Genomic DNA, 20,469 nt, shown 5'->3' with positions numbered 1-20,469 from the left:
GCTACAAAGATGAATAACATGGGTAATACCAGTCCAGGGTTCCATAGGCAGTTGCTGGACACATGTTCTTACAGAAGTAATTTTTGTGTAAGGTTGTGATGGCCTTTGTGCAAGGTTGTGGTTTTTGGCAGTCCTTTTATTTTTTATTTTTTATTTTTTTTAATGAGACAGAGTCTCACTCTGTTGCTCAGGCTGGAGTGCAATGGTGCGATCTCAGCTCACTGCAACCTCCACCTCCCAGGTTCAAGTTATTCTCCTGCCTCAACCTCTCAAGTAGCTGGGATTATGGGCACCCGTCACCATACCCGGCTAATTTTTGTATTTAGTAGAGACAGGGTTTCACCATATTGGTCAGGCTGGTCTTGAACTCCTGACCTCAGGTGATCCACCTACCTCGGCCTCCCAAAGTGCTTGGATTACAGGCGTTAGCCACCACGCCAGGCCAGTTTTGGCAGTCTTTTGTGACACTTTTTGTTATCAGGAATACAAGCATGAAAACACTCTCTTCGTAGCCTTCCCCAGCTCTATTTGTAAGAGGTTTTTTCTTTCTTTTTCCTTTTTACCATTAGTGACTCCATTTTGATTATGACAGCTTTCACAATAGCTAATACAGGCCTAAGGTACTAAATGCAAAAGATGCAAAAATGTGTACAATAAATGTTCACCTCCATCGTCTCTGTCCTCAAGACAACAAGAAAACTTTCCTTGCCTAGAGGATATTTCCACATGTATAAGCATATGGGAATTTTCTTTCTCTTACTTTTACGTAAATGATGAAATAATAATCACAGTTTTTTATTTTGCTTTTTTCACTCATCAGTGTTTTATGAGTACATATTGCTCTGTCTCATTCTTTTTCAATGACTGCATAGTAATTCATTGCTTTTCTGCATGTACTTTTTTTTTTTTTTTTTTTTTGAGAGGGAGTCTCGCTTTGTCGCCCAGGCTGGAGTGCAGTGGCGAGATCGCGGCTCACCACAAGCTCCGCCTCCTGGGTTCACGCCATTCTCCTGCCTGCCTCAGCCTCCGAGTAGCTGGGACTACAGGCGCGCACCACCACGCCCGGCTAGTTTTTTGTATTTTTTTTTTTTTTTTTAGTAGAGACGGGGTTTCACCGTGTTAGCCAGGATGGTCTCGATCTCCTGACCTCGTGATCCGCCCGTCTCGGCCTCCCAAAGTGCTGGGATTACAGGCGTGAGCCACCGCGCCGGCCTTTTCTTTTCTTTTCTTTTTTTGAAACGGATTTTTGCTCTTGTTGCCCAGGCTGGAGTGCAATGGCATGATCTCAGCTCACCACAACTTTCGCCTCCCGGGTTCAAGCAATTCTCCTGCCTCAGCCTCCCGAGTAGCTGGGATTACAGGCATGTGCCACCACACCCAGCTAATTTTGTATTTTTACTAGAGATGGGGTTTCTCCATGTTGGTCAGGATGATCTCCAACTCCCGACCTCAGGTGATTTGCCTGCCTTAGCCTCCCAAAGTGCTGGGATTACAGGCGTGAGCCACTATGTCTGGCCTGCATGTACATTATGTAACTAGTTTCTTTAATTAGTTTGCTATTTCCAACAATGCTATAAAAAATTTCCTTAATCATATATCATTTCAAACATCTATGGGTATAACTGTAGGTGAATTCTAAGAAATACTTTTGCTAGATCAAAGAGTTTGTGAATTTGCATTTCTGATAAATATTGTAAAAGTGCTATGCAGAATGGTTGTGCCAATTCTTACTTGCAACAGTAAAGTGTAATAATATTCCCATACCCCTCACTAATTACAGTGTGCTAAACTTTATGTTATCTGCTAATATGATAGGTGAAGTGTGGTGTATCATTATAGTTTTATTTTGTATTTCTCTTTTATGGTATGAGATTAAGTGGGTTTTATATTTGCTTACTTTTTCTATTCTGTGAATTCCTCCTATTCTTTGACCATTTTCTCTTTCATTATAGATTTTTTGTTATTGATTTATAATTCTTTATATATTAAGGAAAGTAGCCCTTCATCTGTGATAAGAGTTGCAGAATTATTCTGTTTGCTGTTTGACTTTCTCTAAGTGTATGTTTTGCTGTGCAGATTTTAAAACTTTTTCATGTAGTTGAAGTTATCCTTCCTTTTTTTTTCCATTATAGCCTCCGAGTATTGTGTTATATTTAGAGAAACTTTCTCTGGCTGGGCCTAGTGGTTCATGCCTGTAATCCCAGCACTTTGGGAGGTTAAGGCAGGTGGATCTCTTGAAGTCTGGAGTTCAAGACCAGCCTGGCCAACATGGTGAAACCCCGTCTCTACTAAAAATACAAAAAATTAGCTAGGCGTGGTGGCGGATGCCTGTAATCCTAGTTATTTGGGAGGTTGAGACAGGAGAATGATTTGAACTTGGGAGGTGGAGGTTGCAGAGAGCCGAGATCATGCCATTGCACTCCAACCTGGGCGACACTCTCAAAAGAAAAAAAAAAGAAGAAGAAGAAAAAGAAGAGGAAAAACTTTCTCTACTCTAAGACCTCCCATAATGTCTTCTAGCACTTTTATGCTTTCACCTTTTATATTTAATCTTTTATCCACTTGGAGTATTTTGGTGTTAGGCGTAAGAAGTGAGTAGGGATCCAACGTTTTTTCCCAAAGGGCTAATCACTGGTCCCAATCACTTTTTGAGTTACTGAGTTTTAAAATCTAGAATGAATGTCAGATTTTGTCAATGATCTGTTAAGCATCTGTGAATATAATAAGATTTTTTTCTCTTTTAAACTATTAATATGATTCATTTTATTAACTGATTTCTTTTTTGTTTGTTTGTTTTGTTTTGTTTTGAGACGGAGTCTCGCTCTGTGGCCCAGGCTGGAGTGCAGTGGCCGGATCTCAGCTCACTGCAAGCTCCGCCTCCCGGGTTTTACGCCATTCTCCTGCCTCAGCCTCCCGAGTAGCTGGGACTACAGGCACCCGCCACCTCGCCCGGCTACTTTTTTGTATTTTTTTTTTTAGTAGAGACGGGGTTTCACTGTGTTAGCTAGGGTGGTCTCGATCTCCTGACTTCGTGATCCGTCCGCCTCGGCCTCCCAAAGTGCTGGGATTACAGGCTCGAGCCACCGCACCCGGCCTTTATTAACTGATTTCTTAATAGTGAATCATCCTTACACTTCTGGAATAAATCTTGCCTATTTACAGTGTGTTATTCTTTTCATATGCTACAGGATACTTCAGTTAATTTTTTTGCTTTTTTTTTTAGAGACATTCTCTCACCCTGTTACTCAGGCTGGAGTATAGTGGCATGATAAGAGCTCACTGCAGCTTCAAACTCCTGGGCTCAAGTGATCCTGCCTCAGTCTCCCGAGTAGCTGGGACTGCAGGTGTGCCTCATCACGCCCAGTTTTTTAAAAAATTTCTTGTACAGATGGGGGTCTCACTATGTTGCCCAGGCTGGTCTCAAACTCTTAGGCTTAAGCAGTCTTCCCACCTTGGCCTCCCAAAGTGATGGGGTTACAAGACACGAGCCACAGGACCCAGAGCAGTTAATATTTTATTTAGAATTTTTCCACTGACACTTATAAGTGAAATTGGTCTGTCGTGTGTGTGTGCATGGTATCTTTGTTGATTTTGGTATCAAAGTTATGTTTACTTTTTTAAAAGAATTTGGAAGACTTCCATCTTTTTTGTGCTCTGGGACAGAATTAATAGCATTTTAGTCAACTACTCATTTGTGTGGAATTTTCTTGCAAGACATGGAGGGCTTTTGTAACTTTTAGGGGTGAAGGTGAAAGTGAAAGTGGGTCTTGGTGGTAGCAAGGGTAGTTCTTTCATAAACTTCTCTATTTTTTCTATGGTAATGGTTTGCTTACATTTTGTCTCTTCCAGGATCTATTTTGATAAATTGTATTTTTATTTTATTTTATTTTATTTTATTTTTTGAGACAAAGTCTGGCTCTGTCGCCCAGGCCGGAGCGCAGTGACGCGATCTCGGCTCACTGCAACCTCTGCCTCCCGGGTTCAGGTCATTCTCCTGCCCCAGCCTCCCGAGTAGCTGGGACTACAGGCGCCCGCCACCACGCCCGGCTAATTTTTTGTATTTTTAGTAGAGACGGGGATTCGTCGTGTTAGCCAGGATGGTCTCGATCTCCTGACCTCGTGATCCACCCGCCTCGGCCTCCCAAAGTGCTGGGATTACAGGCGTGAGCCACCGCGCCCGGTCGATAAATTGTNTTTTATTTTATTTTATTTTATTTTATTTTATTTTATTTTATTTTTTGAGACAAAGTCTGGCTCTGTCGCCCAGGCCGGAGCGCAGTGACGCAATCTCGGCTCACTGCAACCTCTGCCTCCCGGGTTCAGGTCATTCTCCTGCCCCAGCCTCCCGAGTAGCTGGGACTACAGGCGCCCGCCACCACGCCCGGCTAATTTTTTGTATTTTAGTAGAGACGGGGATTCGTCGTGTTAGCCAGGATGGTCTCGATCTCCTGACCTCGTGATCCACCCGCCTCGGCCTCCCAAAGTGCTGGGATTACAGGCGTGAGCCACCGCGCCCGGTCGATAAATTGTATTTTCTTGTAACATCATCCATTTTATCCAGAGTTTTTTTTTTTTTTTTTTTTTTTGAGACGGAGTCTCGCTCTGCCGCCCAGGCTGGAGTGCAGTGGCGCGATCTGGGCGCACTGCAAGCTCCGCCTCCCGGGTTCCTGCTATTCTCCTGCCTCAGCCTCCCGAGTAGCTGGGACTACAGGCGCCTGCCACCACGCCCGGCTAATTTTTTGTATATTTAATAGAGACGGGGTTTCACCATGTTAGCCAGGATGATCTCGATCTCCTGATCTCGTGATCCGCCCACCTCGGTCATCCAGAGTTTTAAGTTAACTTGAAGTTAAGCAAAATTAGCATCTTAACAAATCTATAATTTGTTTCCTATGTCTGTGATTTCACCCTGCTTAAGTTTTTTAAATCATGTCAAATATACATTTTTCTCTATTTCTGATTAGATAACTTTTATTTTTTGTGAACCTGTGGGTTTTAGTCCTTTGAAATTGGTTTCCTGAATTCATTTATTTCTTCCTTTATCTTCCCTAATTTCTCCCTCCTGCTTTCCTCCTGAAGCATCTGCATGTAGTGTTTACAGTTTCTTTATTCTCTCGATATTCCTCAGTTTGCTCTTTGACGTCCTCTTTTTCCCAATAGTCCGTTAGAACACGTGTTTTAAGCTCAGGTGGTTTAAAGATTTTCACTTTAGCTTATTTATTTATTTTTTCATCCCCGAGAGCACTAGAGAATTGTGTATCCTGCTCTCCATCCGCATTTGGCTTCTTCCCCAGGGTTCTTCTTCCAGAAGCTGACGAGAGAAAAGAACTACACGGGCTGCAGTAAGAAACAGTGACAGGGCACCAGGAGGCGGAGGACTGAGAACACCGTTGCCTAAAGTCGGCGCAGGCCCCCACGGGGCGCAGAAACAAAGGCCACACCCCCACGAGCCCGTGGCCAGACTGTCCAATCGTCGCTACTGAAGCTGGGCTCTGGTCTTTGATTGGTGTTCCTGGAGACGCCCTCACATTCTTGGATCAGCCCAAACCTAGGCTCAGGCTCCGACGGTGGCCGGTGGGGGTCACGAGGCTTCGGAGTGAAGGGAAGGGTTTGGCTTGTGGGACTCAGCCGCCTCTGTGTTGGGGAGTCGTGGAGCGGCCGGGCTCCAGAGACATGGCGGCGGCCTCTGCGGTGTCGGTCCTGCTGGTGGCGGCGGAGAGGAACCGGTGGCATCGTCTCCCGAGCCTGCTCCTGCCGCCGAGGTGGGTGGAGGGGCCGTGGCGCAGTGGGCAGAAGCGGAGCGGGAGCGAGGGTGCACCGACCTGAGTGAGCGGTGGGAGGTGCGGCACGACCCAGGGTCGGGGTGGGGAGGACGGTAGAAAAACCCCAGCCCCTTTCGCGGGGCGGGTCGGCTGGCAGTCACGGCGTCAGGAGGAAGACATCCCCACCAGTCCTTCCCTTTTTCCCCGCTTCCGCACATCCACGCTTCAGCGCACCGTTGGCTTCCGGTTTTCCATTTCTGAGGACTGGGCCTGCCATCCTCCAGGCTCCCCTCGCCGTCGCTGCAGCTCGTAGCCGTTTGCATCGGGCTTTCGCAGCACCTCTTAGGTGGGAGCGTTGTTATAATCCGGTTCCGGGGAAGCCCGAAGGGATCAACGACTTGCTCAATGGAACACAGCTATTAAGAAATGGGGCCAGGATGCCCTCAAAGCCTTTTTCAGTTCAGCTGTGCCCCATCAGGTGTCCGGTTCAGAAAAAGACTCCTGGAGTTCATTCTCTTTGTTAGAAGGAATGAAGTTGTCAAGAAGAGCAAGTGTACCTCCCACAGAGCTGGGAAATTATTTTGTCAAAAACTCTTGTACCCACGTTTGAACAACGCTATCAGATGACACAGTCTAGCTCACCTGACTCCAGCTGTTTCAAATTTTGAGCTCTAAGCTTTGGTGGCAATAACTCTGGCAGTGGAAACACCCTCAGGCTTGTAGATAGCTTGCTTCTTTGTCTTCTTTTGCTTCATGGTTATCATTCTCCATCATTCTGGAAAGATTGACAGTTTAGTGTTCAAGGGCACAGACCCTGCAGTCAAGGCTGGGGTCTTAGCTACTCACTAGGTGTGTGACTTTGGGTAACTTACTTAATATTTCTTCTTTAATTTTCTCACCTTGGAGATGATACTAGTACCTTGGGTTGTGAAAATTAAATGAATTAACTCATGGAATGAGATTTAAGCACAATCTCGTACATAAAATCAGTCTATAAACGCAAACTCAACCATTTAAATGAACGTTTGCTTGCTTTTTCCAGAAATATTGTAGATGCCCTTTTTAGTTACTTAATTGTAGGAGTGCTCAAGAGAAACATAAGAAAGTTGTGGCAAGTTGGCTGGGCGCGTTGGCTCACGCCTGTAATCCTAGCACTTTGGGAGGCTGAGACGGGCAGATCACGAGGTCAGGAGATCAAGACCATCCTGGCTAACACAGTGAAACCCCGTTTCTACCAAAAAAAAAAATACAAAAAAATTAGCCGGGCGTGGTGGCGCGCGCCTGTAGTTCTGTAGTCCCGCTTGTAGTCCCAGCTACTCAGGAGGCGGAGGCAGGGGAATGGCGTGAACCTAGGAGGCGGAGCTTGCAGTGAGCTGAGATCGCACCACTGTACTCCAGCCTGGGCGACAGAGTGAGACTCCATCTAAAACAAACAAGTTGGTGAAAGTAATGTTAATGTTCTTTTTGTTCTGGTTTTTCTTTTCTTAGGTTTCCAGGGCTCTTCAGGTTAGTACCATAGACCCATTTTCTCTCTCTCTTCCCTTTCAAAGCTTAGCTATTGTCTATAGAACTGTCTTCAAGTATGTCACCCTGGAGAGTGTTAAGAGTTGTTAATGGCATATAGAAGTAAAACTCTTCGCCAGGAGAGTTGGTTCATGCCTGTTTTCTTAGCACTTTCTCAGCACTGTGGGATCCAAGGTGGGAGGATTGCTTGAGGTCAAGAGTTCAAGACGAGCCTGGGCAACATAGTGAGGCTTCATCTCTACAAAACGTTAAAAAATTAGCCAGGCGTAGTGGCACACACTTGTAGCCACAGCTACTTGGGAGGATGAGGAGGGTGAGGACAGCTTGAGCCCAGGGGTTCCAGGCCATAGTGTGTGCCATGATCACACCACTGTACTCCATCCTAGGTAACATCCCATCTCAAAACAAAAAAAAATCTTAACAGTGCAGATAGTTTACACTATTTTTATGTTACGAATCTCTAGTAGCTCAGAGAAAATAATTTCTAGTGGCAGAATTGTAGACATGACAATAAGCTGGTATAGAGCCACCTTGAATCAGGGAAGCAGCTTCTTAATCTTGTTTAAGCCATTGCTTTTAAGTCGCAGCTTAGAAAATTGTGAAAAATGGAATAGATGATCAGAACGTTGTTGGGATAGAGGATTATAGTTAAGTGGGCTCTCTCTCTCTCTCTCTCTCTCTCTCTCTCTCTCTCTCTCTCCCCACCCCTCTCCCTCTCCCTCTCCCTCTTTCCCCCTGCCTCCTTTCTTCTGTCTTCACTAGAAGATTGTAAAAGAAAGCTTTAGGTCAACAGTAGCCTTGAAACTTAATCAGTCTTAAGCTACCTTTACCAACAAACAACCATTTAATAGATAAATCTGCCCAGAATAGGCCTTGAAACGTGTCAGAAGGCTATCTGAAGAATGTGAAGGGAAAATGATGCTATGAGCTAGAAAATACTTCATAAAGATCAGGAAAGATGATCCCCCTCCATGATCAAGAAGGTAAGGTCAGCTGAAGTGGAAAGGTGTGGGAAAGCAGCAGCCTCCTGAGGAAGCCAGCTCATGGGACTCTCCTGCCAAAGCTGTGGGTCTTCCCAGCAGCTCCTCATGGATGGCAGCATCTGAGTGTGCTTTGTAGGGCAATGAGTGTATAGATGCATATAGATGTGTAGGTATCTCCTGCATCTTGGTTCCAGTGAACTACTAGTCCTGCTCAACTACATAATCATATACATAGTATGTATATACTATTGCCTAGTTACATAGTTTCTAATGCACATGCTGTGCTTTTATCTTGTGCTTTGTGAATAATCTAAAATGGTTAGTTAGTCCTTTATAACCACATCTTCTAGGTATAGACAAAAAGATAGGTGGAATTGCTTCTGTAATTTGTTGGTTTCCCTGCCTATGCTTTTTTAAATTGTTAAAATTTTATTTATTTATTTATTTTGAGATGGAGTCTAAATCTGTCGCCCAGGCTGGAGTGTAGTGGCGTGATCTTGGCTCACTGCAACCCCCGCCTCCCAAGTTCAAGTGATTCTCCTACCTCAGCCTCCCAAGTAGCTGGGATTACAGGCATGCACCACCACACCTGGCTAATTTTTGTGTTGTTAGTAGAGATGGGGTTTCACCATATTGGCCAGGCTGGTCTCGAACTCCCGACCTCAGGTGATCTCCCAGCTTCAGCCTCCCAAAGTGCTGAGATTACAGGCGTGAGCCACCGCGCCCAGCCCGCTTAACCTCTTTAGCTGAAACTTAATAGACGTTATACTTTTTTGTTCCTAAAGTGAATCTGGCCTGTTTTCTGTCAGCTCTTGGTTAATGGTTCATTGTTACCTTATTTTATAAACAGGTATCATGAAGCTTAAAAATTGTTGAGATTTCTACCTCGTTAAGATACCTCAAGTCATCTTGTCTCCCTATTTCATTTTCTTTTAGTACAAGGACTTGGAATAGCATTATATAATACTTTTAAAACTGAGAGGTACCTTCAAGATCACCTCTTACAGTCTCATCTCATGTGTGAGAACACTGAAGCCCAAGATATTAAATCTTGCATCCTCAACTGGGATGATACCACCGTTAAAGGATGGAAATTGATTCTTGGGAGAGCCAGAAAATCTTAGATTTTTTTCATGGTTTACGGCTTACCTAAGCTCAACTTTACCCCACCCTTCCTGCAAGGAATAAAATCTTTTACAAGTTTTCTCATTAGGAGAGTAATAATGAAAAAAAGTTTGAGAAACACTGATGTAAAGTGACTCGACTCTGGGCAAGCTGGTCATTGGAGGGACTCGGATGAGAACGCAGCTCTTCTGGTCCCACAGCCAACATTCTTTCTGCTGCCCCTGTTTAACTTCCGTTTATTTCTCTGGTCTTACTTTTTAAACATGTCTCATGTTTCAACTTGATTGGTATTTTTCAAACTGTAGATTGACCAACATATTTTAATAAAAAGGATACAACTGAAAGTACCAAAAGGCAGAATGAGTCATTTTTAACAAAACATCTGTTTTCATTAAGTGTGTGTCCTCGGTGGTTTGTATTGTGAGTAGTAGCCAAAAGGGTTTCAAAAAAGCTAAACTAGATGATGTTGGTATACCTTGGTTCTTTAATCATCTCTGACTCTGTGGTCTTATGACAGCTCAGGAACTGAAGGGGTGGCCTGCCCCTCCACACCTGTGGGTGTTTCTCGTTAGGTGGAACGAGAGACTTTAGAAAAGAAATAAGACAGAGACAAAGTATAGAGAAAGAAAAGCGGGGCCCAGGGGACCGGCGCTCAGCTTACAGAGGACCCACGCAGGCACCGGTCTCTGAGTTCCCTTAGTATTTATTGATAATTATCTTTACCATCTCAAACATAAGGGAGTGGCTGGACAATAGGATCGTTTTAGGGAGGAAATCAGCAGTAAGACATAAGAACAAAAATTCTCTGTGACATGAATAAGTTTAAAGGAAAATGCTGTGCCTTGAGATGCATATGCAAACATCTCCATAAACCTTTAAGCAGCATTGCTCCAGCAAGTCCCACCTTATTCCTAAAGGCGGTTTCCTCCTTGCTCAGTAAACAAAGCACACAATGGGTTTTACACCGAGATGTTCCATTGCCCAGGGACGGGCAGGAGACAAATGTTTTTCTCTTACTTGAGATTAGGCACTTGTTTAACAAAGCACATTCTGTACAGCNTATTGATAATTATCTTTACCATCTCAAACATAAGGGAGTGGCTGGACAATAGGATCGTTTTAGGGAGGAAATCAGCAGTAAGACATAAGAACAAAAATTCTCTGTGACATGAATAAGTTTAAAGGAAAATGCTGTACCTTGAGATGCATATGCAAACATCTCCATAAACCTTTAAGCAGCATTGCTCCAGCAAGTCCCACCTTATTCCTAAAGGCGGTTTCCTCCTTGCTCAGTAAACAAAGCACACAATGGGTTTTACACCGAGATGTTCCATTGCCCAGGGACGGGCAGGAGACAAATGTTTTTCTCTTACTTGAGATTAGGCACTTGTTTAACAAAGCACATTCTGTACAGCCCATATCTTAAGTCACCACAGCACATATCTCTTGCAAGGACAAAGTTGGGGGAGGGTCACAGATTAACAGCATCTCAAATACAGAACCAAATGGAGTCTCTTAAATCTACTTCTTTCTATATAGACACAGTAACAGGCTGACCTCTCTTTTCCCCACAGGAACAAGCAGCTAGGTGACCCATTCAAGGACAGGTAGTACGAAGGAAAACAGCCAGATCTCTAACTCTTGAGTTCTAGATTAGTTTTCTTTCTTTCTTTCTTTTTTTTTTTGAGACGGAGTCTTGCTCTGTCGCCCAGGCTGGTGTGCAGTGGCCGGATCTCAGCTCACTGCAAGCTCCGCCTCCTGGGTTTTTATGCCATTCTCCTGCCTCAGCCTCCCGAGTAGCTGGGACTACAGGTGCCTGCCACCTCGCCCGGCTAGTTTTTTGTATTTTAGTAGAGATGGGGTTTCACCATGTTAGCCAGGATGGTCTCGATCTCCTGACCTCGTGATCCGCCCGTCTCGGCCTCCCAAAGTGCTGGGATTACAGCTTGAGCTCTAGGTTAGTTTTCTACCCACTAAGAAAGCCTTACTAAAGCACTGTTAGTTGACTTAAGGTTTCATGTTTTAAGAAACTGAAATTCTTTTGAAAGAACAATTGCGTTGCCTATTCTGTTTAATTATAATTCCTTTTGGATTTATGTTATAGGACATGGGTGTGGAGGCAAAGAACCATGAAGTACACAACAACCACAGGTACTGACAGACTTTGTTCTATTTGATTTTGCTTCAGATTGGAAGTGTTTAAGAAAGGGAAATGTTTAATCCCTTAATATGTGCATAATGGAATTAGTTATAAAATTTGGATTTTCATGATAATTTTCTAGGAAGTGTTAAGTCATGGTTTTCACCTCTTTTATATCAAATCTCTCTTGCTGTTAAGTCTAAAATACAGAGGGCAGCCGGGCGCGGTGGCTCATGCCTGTATCCCAGCAGTTTGGGAGGCTGAGGTGGGCGGATTGTTTGGAGGAAGGGAGGCAAGATGGCGCGGTTCCGGGTTCTTCACCGTCAACTTTCCGGGGCCGGGGAAGACACGGGTCGACTGCGCAGGGGCAACCCTACCTCCTAGGGAGAAAAACCGGAACCGCCTAGCCACCCCTACCGCCCGGCGGGACCCGCCTATGTCCCGCCCACTGCCCTCCCACTCCCAGGCCCAGGACATAAAAGCTGCTCCCCGAGGGCAGGCTGGGCGAACTTCCTGAGCCCCCACTCCTGTGGGGACTGCATTAGGAACCTCGCTGGAGAGCTCCACCGGGTGACTCCCCCGGCCTCCCCTGCCGGAGACCAACGGACCTCACCCCTCCCCACAAAGCTGGCTGACCAAAAAATAAATTTGCAGTTTTGCTCCTAGCCTTGCCTACTCGCTGGTCCTTTAATACTCGCCCTGGTGAGCCTAGAAAGCAAATCAGTTTCCTAGAAAGCAAATCACCGATCAGCTGAGGTCAGGAGTTCAAGACCAGCCTGGACAACATGGTGAAACCCTGCGTCTACTAAAAAATACAAAAATTAGCCAGGTGTACGGTGGCGGGTGCCTGTAATCCCAGATACTTGGGAGGCTGAGGCAGGAGAATCTCTTGAACCCGGGAGGCGTCGTCAGTTGCAGTGAGCCAAGATCATGCCACTGCACTCCAGCCTGGGTGACAGTGCAAGACTCCGTCTCAAAAAAAAAAAAAGTAAAATAAATAAATAAATAAAATACAGAGGGCAATAATGGAGAACATTTTATATCTGTGTTGTTCTTTCTGTCTGTTTGACCTTCTTAGTGTATTGCATTGGAAAATCATAACTACGATGGTCTAAAGAAGTGCTTTGAAAAAGCTGTTTTAAGTAGCAAAACCTTTTTTTCCAAATAAACTTTAACATGGAATTCCCAACTATAAAACATATAAAAGTGTAATAAAGTATAACTTCCAGCTGAATGGGTATAACCCTCTCCCTACCCTGCTCTCCTTCCCCTGCCCACAGTCATACATATGCCATCCATCAGCCCCTGTGACAACTCTTGGGCTCTATAGAGCCCCATGGAAAAACACTTTTGAATTGGGTGCAACCTTATTTTTTTTTTAAAGAAGAAATAACTTTATTATGTTGAGCCTATGGATTCTATTGAATAAATAACTTTATTATGAACTGTCAAAGAACATTTATTTCATGTGTGATATTAGAAGTACATTTTATATATGCAGTAGCTTGTCATTATGGTGCCATGCCAGTAGACTAGTACAAGAGTCACTTGTGTTGCAGGAGAACCACACACACCTGTGTACATAGGGGTAGAGGCAGAGGAGCAGAGTAACTGAGACCTTAAATTCTGGAGTGACGCAGATCTAGGTTGAAATCCTGGATTCTTCCTTTAGCTGTGTAATTTTGGGAAAATAATAGCTCTTTCAGCATTAATTTCTTCATCTTTAAAATTGACATAACAATGATAGTATCTATTTCATTAGGATTATTGTGAAAATTTAAGTCAATGTTGAGTCTTTAGCACAGGACCTGAGGCACAGAAAGTGCTTATTAAAGATTAGTTATTATTGGCCGGATGTGGTGACTCACACCTGTAATCCCAGCACTTTGGGAGGCCAAGGTGGGTGGATCACCTGAGGTCAGGAGATCAAGACCAGCCTGGCCAATGTGGTGAAACCCTGTCTTTACTAAAAATACAAAAATTAGCTGGGTGTGGTGGCAGGCACCTGTAATTTCAGCTACTCAGGAGGCTGAAGCAGGAGAATTGCTTGACCCTGGGAGGTGGAGGTTGCAGTGAGCTGAGATCGCACCGTTGCACTCCAGCCTGGGGGACAAGAGCAAAACACTGTCTCAAAAATAAATAAATAAATAAATAAATAAAATAAAGATTCGTTATTATTAATGATGATAATTTTAGCACTATTATAATGTGATCCTTGGCATAACAAAGCATCTTTTAATTTTATTTTGTGTTGCTTTGTATGTTAAGTTAAAAGGCTGAGTAATTTATGTTAATGAGTATCTTGAATTTCAGTGAAAAGAAGTGTACTGTCTAATATTAGTTAAAGTGGTCATTTTGGGCTCAGTTTTGCTAGTTTTACCAAACAGTCTGAACTTACCAGTTCGAGTCCTTATCAGCCAGTTAATATCGTATTCTCATTCTCATTCTTTGCTCTCTAGTAACATTTCTCTGTGATTTTCATGGTGTTTTAAACAGGAAGAAACATTACCAAGGTCCTCATTGCAAACAGAGGAGAAATTGCCTGCAGGGTGATGCGCACAGCCAGAAAACTGGGTGTACAGTCTGTGGCAGTTTATAGTGAGGCTGACAGGAATTCCATGCATGTAGATATGGTATGTGTTAAAAATTGGAAGCCACGTCTTACGTTTATTCATTTACTGTGTCAGTATTTCAGTTCTTTATGATGACAGTTGATACTTGCTAGTGTTAACAGGGTTGAAGTAGGTAAGTTCAAACTGCTCACTGATAATTCTTGGGAACATTTTTCAGATACAACATAGTTGAACTAAGCGGTGTGCTTGGTAGAGCAGCTGATTTACAGGGAAGGTCTTTATCTCCTTGAGGATTGGTTAAAACAGTTCACAGAATGTTGCTGATCCATTGACTACACTTTCAGTAGCTCATGTCCCCATTCCCTATATACAAGGAGAAAGATCCAGGCTCTATTCTTTTTTTTTTTTTTTTTTTTGTGACTGAGTCTTGCTCTCTTGCCCAGGCTGGAGTGCAGTGGCCCTATCTCAGCTCACTGCAAGCTCTGCCTCTCAGGTTCAAGCGATTCTCCTGCCTCCATTCTCCTGCCTCCATTCTCCTGCTCAACCTCTCGAGTAGCTGGGACTATAGGCACCCACCACCATGACGGGCTAATTTTTTGTATTTTTAGTAGAGACGGGGTTTCAGCATGTTAGTCAGGATGGTCTTGATCTGCTGACCTCATGATCCTCCCGCCTCAGCCTCCCAAAGTGCTGGGATTACAGGCGTGAGCCACCGCACCCGGCCAATCCAGGCTCTGTTCTTAGCAACTGCTACTTACTGGCTGAGTGATCTTAGCCAAGTCACTTCATGTTTCTGAGCGTTGCTTCATCTGTAAAATTATAACTAAAAAGACCCAACTCCCTGAAGTTTGTGAATGTTATGAGTGAGTTATTACTAGTTTTTTTTTCGTTTTGTTTTTGTTTTTGACAGAGTCTCACTCTGTTGCCCAGGCTGGAGTGGAGTGGGGTGTTCTTGGCTCACTGCAACCTCCGCCTCCCGGGTTCAAGTGATTCTCATGCCTCAGCCTCCTGAGTAGCTGGATTACAGACATGCACCACCATGCCCAGCTAGTTTTTTGTATTTTTAGTAGAGATGGGATTTCACCACATTGGCCAAAATGGTCTCGAACTCCTGGCCTCAAATGATCCACCCACCTTGGCCTCCCAGAGTGCTGAGATTACAGGTGTGAGCCACTGCGTCCAGCCTATCACTAGCTTTTATCCACCAGAAATAACTCCAAGTGTGGGTGAATTCAACTGTTGGCCTTCATTATGCCTGCAGCAAGGCTCCAAGCACTAGCATCGATTCATGATGAACAGCCTCACCCGGGCTTTTATCACTGTACAGCAGGCCCTTGTGGCTCTCTAGCCACTTTTTTTCTCATTCTGTCCAATGAGTATTTCATACCTGTTTCTCTTCATTCCAACCTCCAATTCTCCCTCCACCCACCTACTTGCAGCAGGTCATCTTGATTTCACAGAGAAAATAAAATTGAGCTTCCTGACACAGAATCTGCTGACTTGGTTACGTCTGCATCCATCTTTTCCCATCGAAGTTCAATCCCTCTGGATCCCTTCTCTTGTCTTTTTAAGAATTTCACCCGCTGGGCACAGTGGCTCACGCCTGTAATCCCAGCACTTTGGGAAGCCAAGGCAGGTGAATCACCTGAAGTCAGGAGTTCGAGACCAGCCTGACCAACATGGAGAAATTCCGTCTCTACTAAAAATACAAAATTAGCTGGGCGTGGTGTCACATGCCTGTAATCCCAGCTACTCGGGAGGCTGAGGCAGGAGAATCGCTTGAACCCGGGAGGCGGAGGTTGCAGTGAACTGAGATCATGTCATTGCACTCCAGCCTGGGCAACAAGAGCAAAACTCCATGTCAAAGAAAAAAAAAAATTCCCAAAGTAAGAGAGTAAATTTTAAATGTATTACCATGAAAAATAGTAGGTAAGTGAGATGATGGCTAGGTTAATTGGCTTGATTCAATCATTCCACATTGCATGTGGCAAAACATCACATTGTACGCCATAAATGCATACAATTATATTTGTCAATTAACAGTATTAATAAAACATAAAGCAAAAGGAGACATTCCTATGTCAAAAAGAAAAGGATCTTCCATTTTTCAGTGATGGGTCTTCAACCACTCTCTACTAGACTGGTAATATCCGTGTCCCAAAATCCAGTGGAGTCTCCAGGACTGAGCTGACTCTACCTCTCAGCAGCATTTAACAACTTGTACACTGCTCCCTTCTTTTAGGAATAAGTTCTCATGGCTTTCTCAACCTCTTGTCTTCTTGTCTTCTCTCAGTGTCCTTTCTCTGGACCCTGCCCATCTACCAGAACCTTATGTTGAAGTTTCTTGGGACATGGTCCTTGGCCCTCTTTTCTCAGTGTATACTTATCCTGGATCATTTTAAATACTCCTGTAGCTTTGAGAAACAAATTTCTATTTTTAGCCCAGACTTTCTTTTGAGCATGATAGATGTATATCCAACTGCCCATTCAACATCTCCACTTTGATATTGTCACAGATACCAAACTAGTGTGACTGAAATTGAACTCATGACCCTTCACCTGTACTGAACCTGCATTTCTTACAGAATTCCCTAACCCCATAAAGGACAACACCATTGCTAATAAAAACAATAATGTCAGAGATCTAGAAGTCTTTGAACATTTTTCTGTCTTCTTTCCCACTCTACATCCTTCCCCCCTCATCTAGTAAATGACCAAGTACTGTTAATTGTATTTCCCAAACATTTCTTTCCACTTCTTTCCACCCCGTCCCACCTATAACTTAACTCAGAGCCACAATCACCTTCTTTTTTTCTGAGCCAGGGTCTCACTCTGTCACCTAGGCTGAAGTGCAGTGGCACAATCACAGCTCACTGCAGCCTCAACCCCCCAGGCTCAAGCAGTCCTCCCACCTCAGCCTCCTGAGTAGCTGGAACTACGGGCACTTGCTACCATGGCCGGCTAATTTTAAAAACTTTTGTAGAGATGATGTCTCACTATGTTGTCCCAAAGTGCTGAGATTATAGGGATTATAGGCATAAGCCACCATGCCCGGCCCCACTATCACTCCTTGCTTGACCAAATGCTGCAGCCTCCTAAGTAGCCTCTCTACCTCCACTCTTAACTGTCCCCCATTCCCAGCCAACAATCTGTTTTCTGCTTTTCAGCCAGACTGAGAGTATAAAATAAAAATGTACTTAAGTTACTCCTCTTCTTAAATGCTTTAAACCTTTATATGGTCCACCAGCTTATCAGTAATTTAAAAGGTGGATAATATTCATTGTTGATGAGGGTGGTTAGAAACTGGTATGTTGATGGAAATATATATTGGTAAAACCATTTCAAGGCTGATTAACCAGAAGCTATTAAACTATGCATATCCTTCAACCCAACCCTGCAAACATTCTTGTAGGTTTCTGTCCTTCAGGCATGCTCACATATATGTGCTAAGAGAAGTGTGTACAGGAATGTCTGCTTTAGCCTTGCCCACACCCAGGTTTTTGCTGTTATAACCTAGGTGCGCATTAAGAGCTACACGATTAAATGAGCTGTAATACCGCCATACTATGGAATATTTTGCAAATGTTATACAAAATAAGGTATAGACATGTGTACTAGCAAGAAAAAGAGCTCCCAAGACATACTGTTAATGGAAAAAGCAGTTGCAGAAGATAATTATATAGTATGATCCTATTTATGTAAAAACAATAACTAAAACTGCATGTGTTTATATAAACATATATGACTAGTTCGGAATATGGATATGGAACAATATGTCCCGAGTTGATTATAGTGGATGTTCTATCTGGAAGGAGACTGCAATGGAGGGAGTACCAAAGGGCTACTTTGCATTTGTATTATAATTCATATTCTTTAGAATGAGAATAGATTTGTGTTTTGTGGAGTTAAAAGTAAAAACCAGTCTGGGTGCTGTGGCTCATGCCTGTAATCCCAGCACTTGGAGAGGCCCAGGCAGGCGGATCACCTGTGGTCGTGGCTAACATGGTGAGGCCCTGTCTTTACTACAAATACAAAAATTAGCTGGGTGTGGTGGCATGCACCTATAATCCCAGCTACTCAGGAGGCTGAGGCAAGAGAATCACTTGAACCCGGGAGGCACAGGTTGCAGTGAGCCGAGATCGCACCACTACGCTTCAGCCTGGGCGACAGAGCAAGACTTACCTCAAAAAAAAAAAAAAAAAAAAAACCACAAAACAGCAACAACAACAACAAAAACATTTAAAATGGTCTCTTTGTGTGCTCACTTAGGAGAAAGCCCAAAGCTTTTTAACCTCTTATAGGCCCTTTGAAATCTGTGCCCAGCTTTCTGTCCAGCATCCTCTCTGGCCTCTGGACCCCTTGCTCATTGTGTTCCAGCCACACAAACCTTTCTGTGGTCGCTCAAATGGACCAGTTTTCCTCCCACCTTTTTGTAGGTTGTTTTCTCTGCCTGAGAGCCTCAACCTCAGCTCCATTCCTGTTCCCAACTCCACATTCTTGATCTGTTTGCCAGGCAAAGTCTTCATCATCCTTGAGGAGCCTCCCCTGACTTCCCTCCTAGGCATTTCCTGACCACCTTCAGACCAGATCAGGCCTTCCTCCTATAGCCTTTATGCCCTTGGTTTTTCCTCCATGACGTTCATCACAGTTGTCATTCAGTATGTGAGTGTATGTTTAATGTCTGTCTCTCTCCCTAGACAGGGACATTTGTTCACTATGGTACAGGCAGCTCCCACCTCAAAGTGTGACACATAGTAGGCCTTCAGTAAGTTTTGGGATGAATGAATGATGTACTCTAAATGGTCTACTTTAAGGGATGCTATGATTATGTGAAAGTTTTAAGGAATGATATAAAATAATTCACAAATGTATGAAAGGAGCATTATCATCATACTCTGATAATTATATAAACTTTAATCAACTTTGTAAGCTTTTTTCTTTGTGTATATCTGTCACATATTTTGTTTCTATTACCAAATATAAATTTTTGGCATTGAATACATTTAAGGTTATTATTGTTTTTGTAATAATATCATAACTAATGTCTGTTGCTTTCTATCCTGAGACACTTTAGTTTCACACCAGTGTGTGGCTTGTGCATGAAAACCAAGTTTTGTTACCCTCTTCATGCAAAAGATTCTAAGACTGGCTTATTCTTATAGCATAGACATATGCTGGTACTTCAGTTTTTCAATTCTTGTACTGTTCTTGAGGGAGTGGCATTTTTATTTACAATAATAAAATGACCCCGAAGCAGTTCTGTATAGTGTATGAGTATGTACTAGCCACAAAGTCTTTTAAGCATGTGATGTTTCTTAAACAGGCAGATGAAGCATATTCCATCGGTCCCGCTCCCTCCCAGCAGAGCTACTTATCTATGGAGAAAATCATTCAAGTGGCCAAGACCTCTGCTGCACAGGTGAGGGTTGTGAAGAGATTTGCAGTGCAAAAGGAATATGTTTTGTGCAACTGATGCAAAGTTACTTATAGAAATTTTCTATTTTTAGCCCTTCACAAGATCTTTACATTTGATTATTGGATTATCATTGTAAACTAGGCATGTCCCATCTCATTTCTCAGCCAGGCTGCCTTTTTACTGGCTCCTTTGTACTTTAGATACTTTGGGAAATAGGTGGAAAGAGGGTCTAAATTATAAGTTAAAATTAGGAGAGAATTCAGCTCTTCTGTCCTCAAAACTACATGCTCAAATCCTTTGGGAGAAATAGGTAGGTAGGGCTCTAAATTACAAGGTAAAATATAAGCAAGAAAGAAATATTTTTCCACCCCAACTTCCCAGTCTCATTCTAGGGCCACGTAAGGAACTTAAGGAAGACGGTTCAGGCAAATGGAATTGCCAAGACTCTGAGATGAAAACAAACTGGTGTTCAAGGGAGAAAAGTGTTCAGTGTGGTTGGAGTGAAGGCAGTAAGGGGCTGTGTCATTCAGGTATAGTCAGTAAAACCAAAATTCCATTTGACATTTCAGCAGAAGGAACTTAGTTGAGGAATTAGTTCCACCAGTGTTAGAGAGCTGAAGGCGGGCTGGGGATGTTGAAATTGCCCCATAATAATAACAACAGAAATTGACAGCCACCCTTTGGGCTGTAGGAGAGACTGGTGGAGGGACCTTCTGCAGCTGTTCTCAGATCTGTGGAGGGGCCCTACCTGGCTACAGGGGGCTTAATGAGGCTAGTTCTTGGAGTTCCAAAAGAATCTGAAGACTGGAACCAACCGCCGCTTCCTAGCGGCAAGGAGTAGGAAAGCTTCCTTGTTCAGGTTTGCCTGCAGGGACCCCTACTGGCGAAACCTAACAGGAAGCCCACTGGCAAACAGGCAGAGCTCCTTCACAAGGCACCAGGTAGA

General features: G+C 43.7%; 1 protein-coding gene across 6 annotated transcripts in view; it reads left to right on the top strand.

Annotated features, from left to right (window-relative positions):
• Window positions 1–5,532: 5,532 nt before the first annotated feature.
• Window positions 5,533–20,469, top strand: part of MCCC1 (methylcrotonyl-CoA carboxylase subunit 1) — an 89,742-nt gene continuing 74,805 nt past the window's right edge. For 2 of the 6 annotated variants that reach the window (XR_001883111.1, XM_017860616.1), the window contains exons 1-5: window positions 5,576–5,762; window positions 7,251–7,268; window positions 11,499–11,545; window positions 14,031–14,167; window positions 19,431–19,526. Coding sequence is in view for 5 of the 6 variants with exons in the window: in XM_017860616.1 (XP_017716105.1) it covers window positions 5,674–5,762; window positions 7,251–7,268; window positions 11,499–11,545; window positions 14,031–14,167; window positions 19,431–19,526 (387 nt within the window). In the remaining variant the exon portion in view is untranslated. Of the gene's footprint in view, window positions 5,763–7,250; window positions 7,269–11,498; window positions 11,546–14,030; window positions 14,168–19,430; window positions 19,527–20,469 lie in introns of those variants that run through there. The other 4 variants (XM_017860619.1, XM_017860617.1, XM_017860618.1 and 1 more) reach the window with 4 other exon arrangements.

This window comes from Rhinopithecus bieti, unplaced genomic scaffold, assembly GCF_001698545.2.
Source record: "Rhinopithecus bieti isolate Rb0 unplaced genomic scaffold, ASM169854v2 scaffold_55189, whole genome shotgun sequence".
Lineage (NCBI taxonomy): Eukaryota > Metazoa > Chordata > Mammalia > Primates > Cercopithecidae > Rhinopithecus > Rhinopithecus bieti.
Note: the sequence above shows the minus strand (reverse complement) of the source record. Positions and strands in the feature narration are given on the sequence as shown.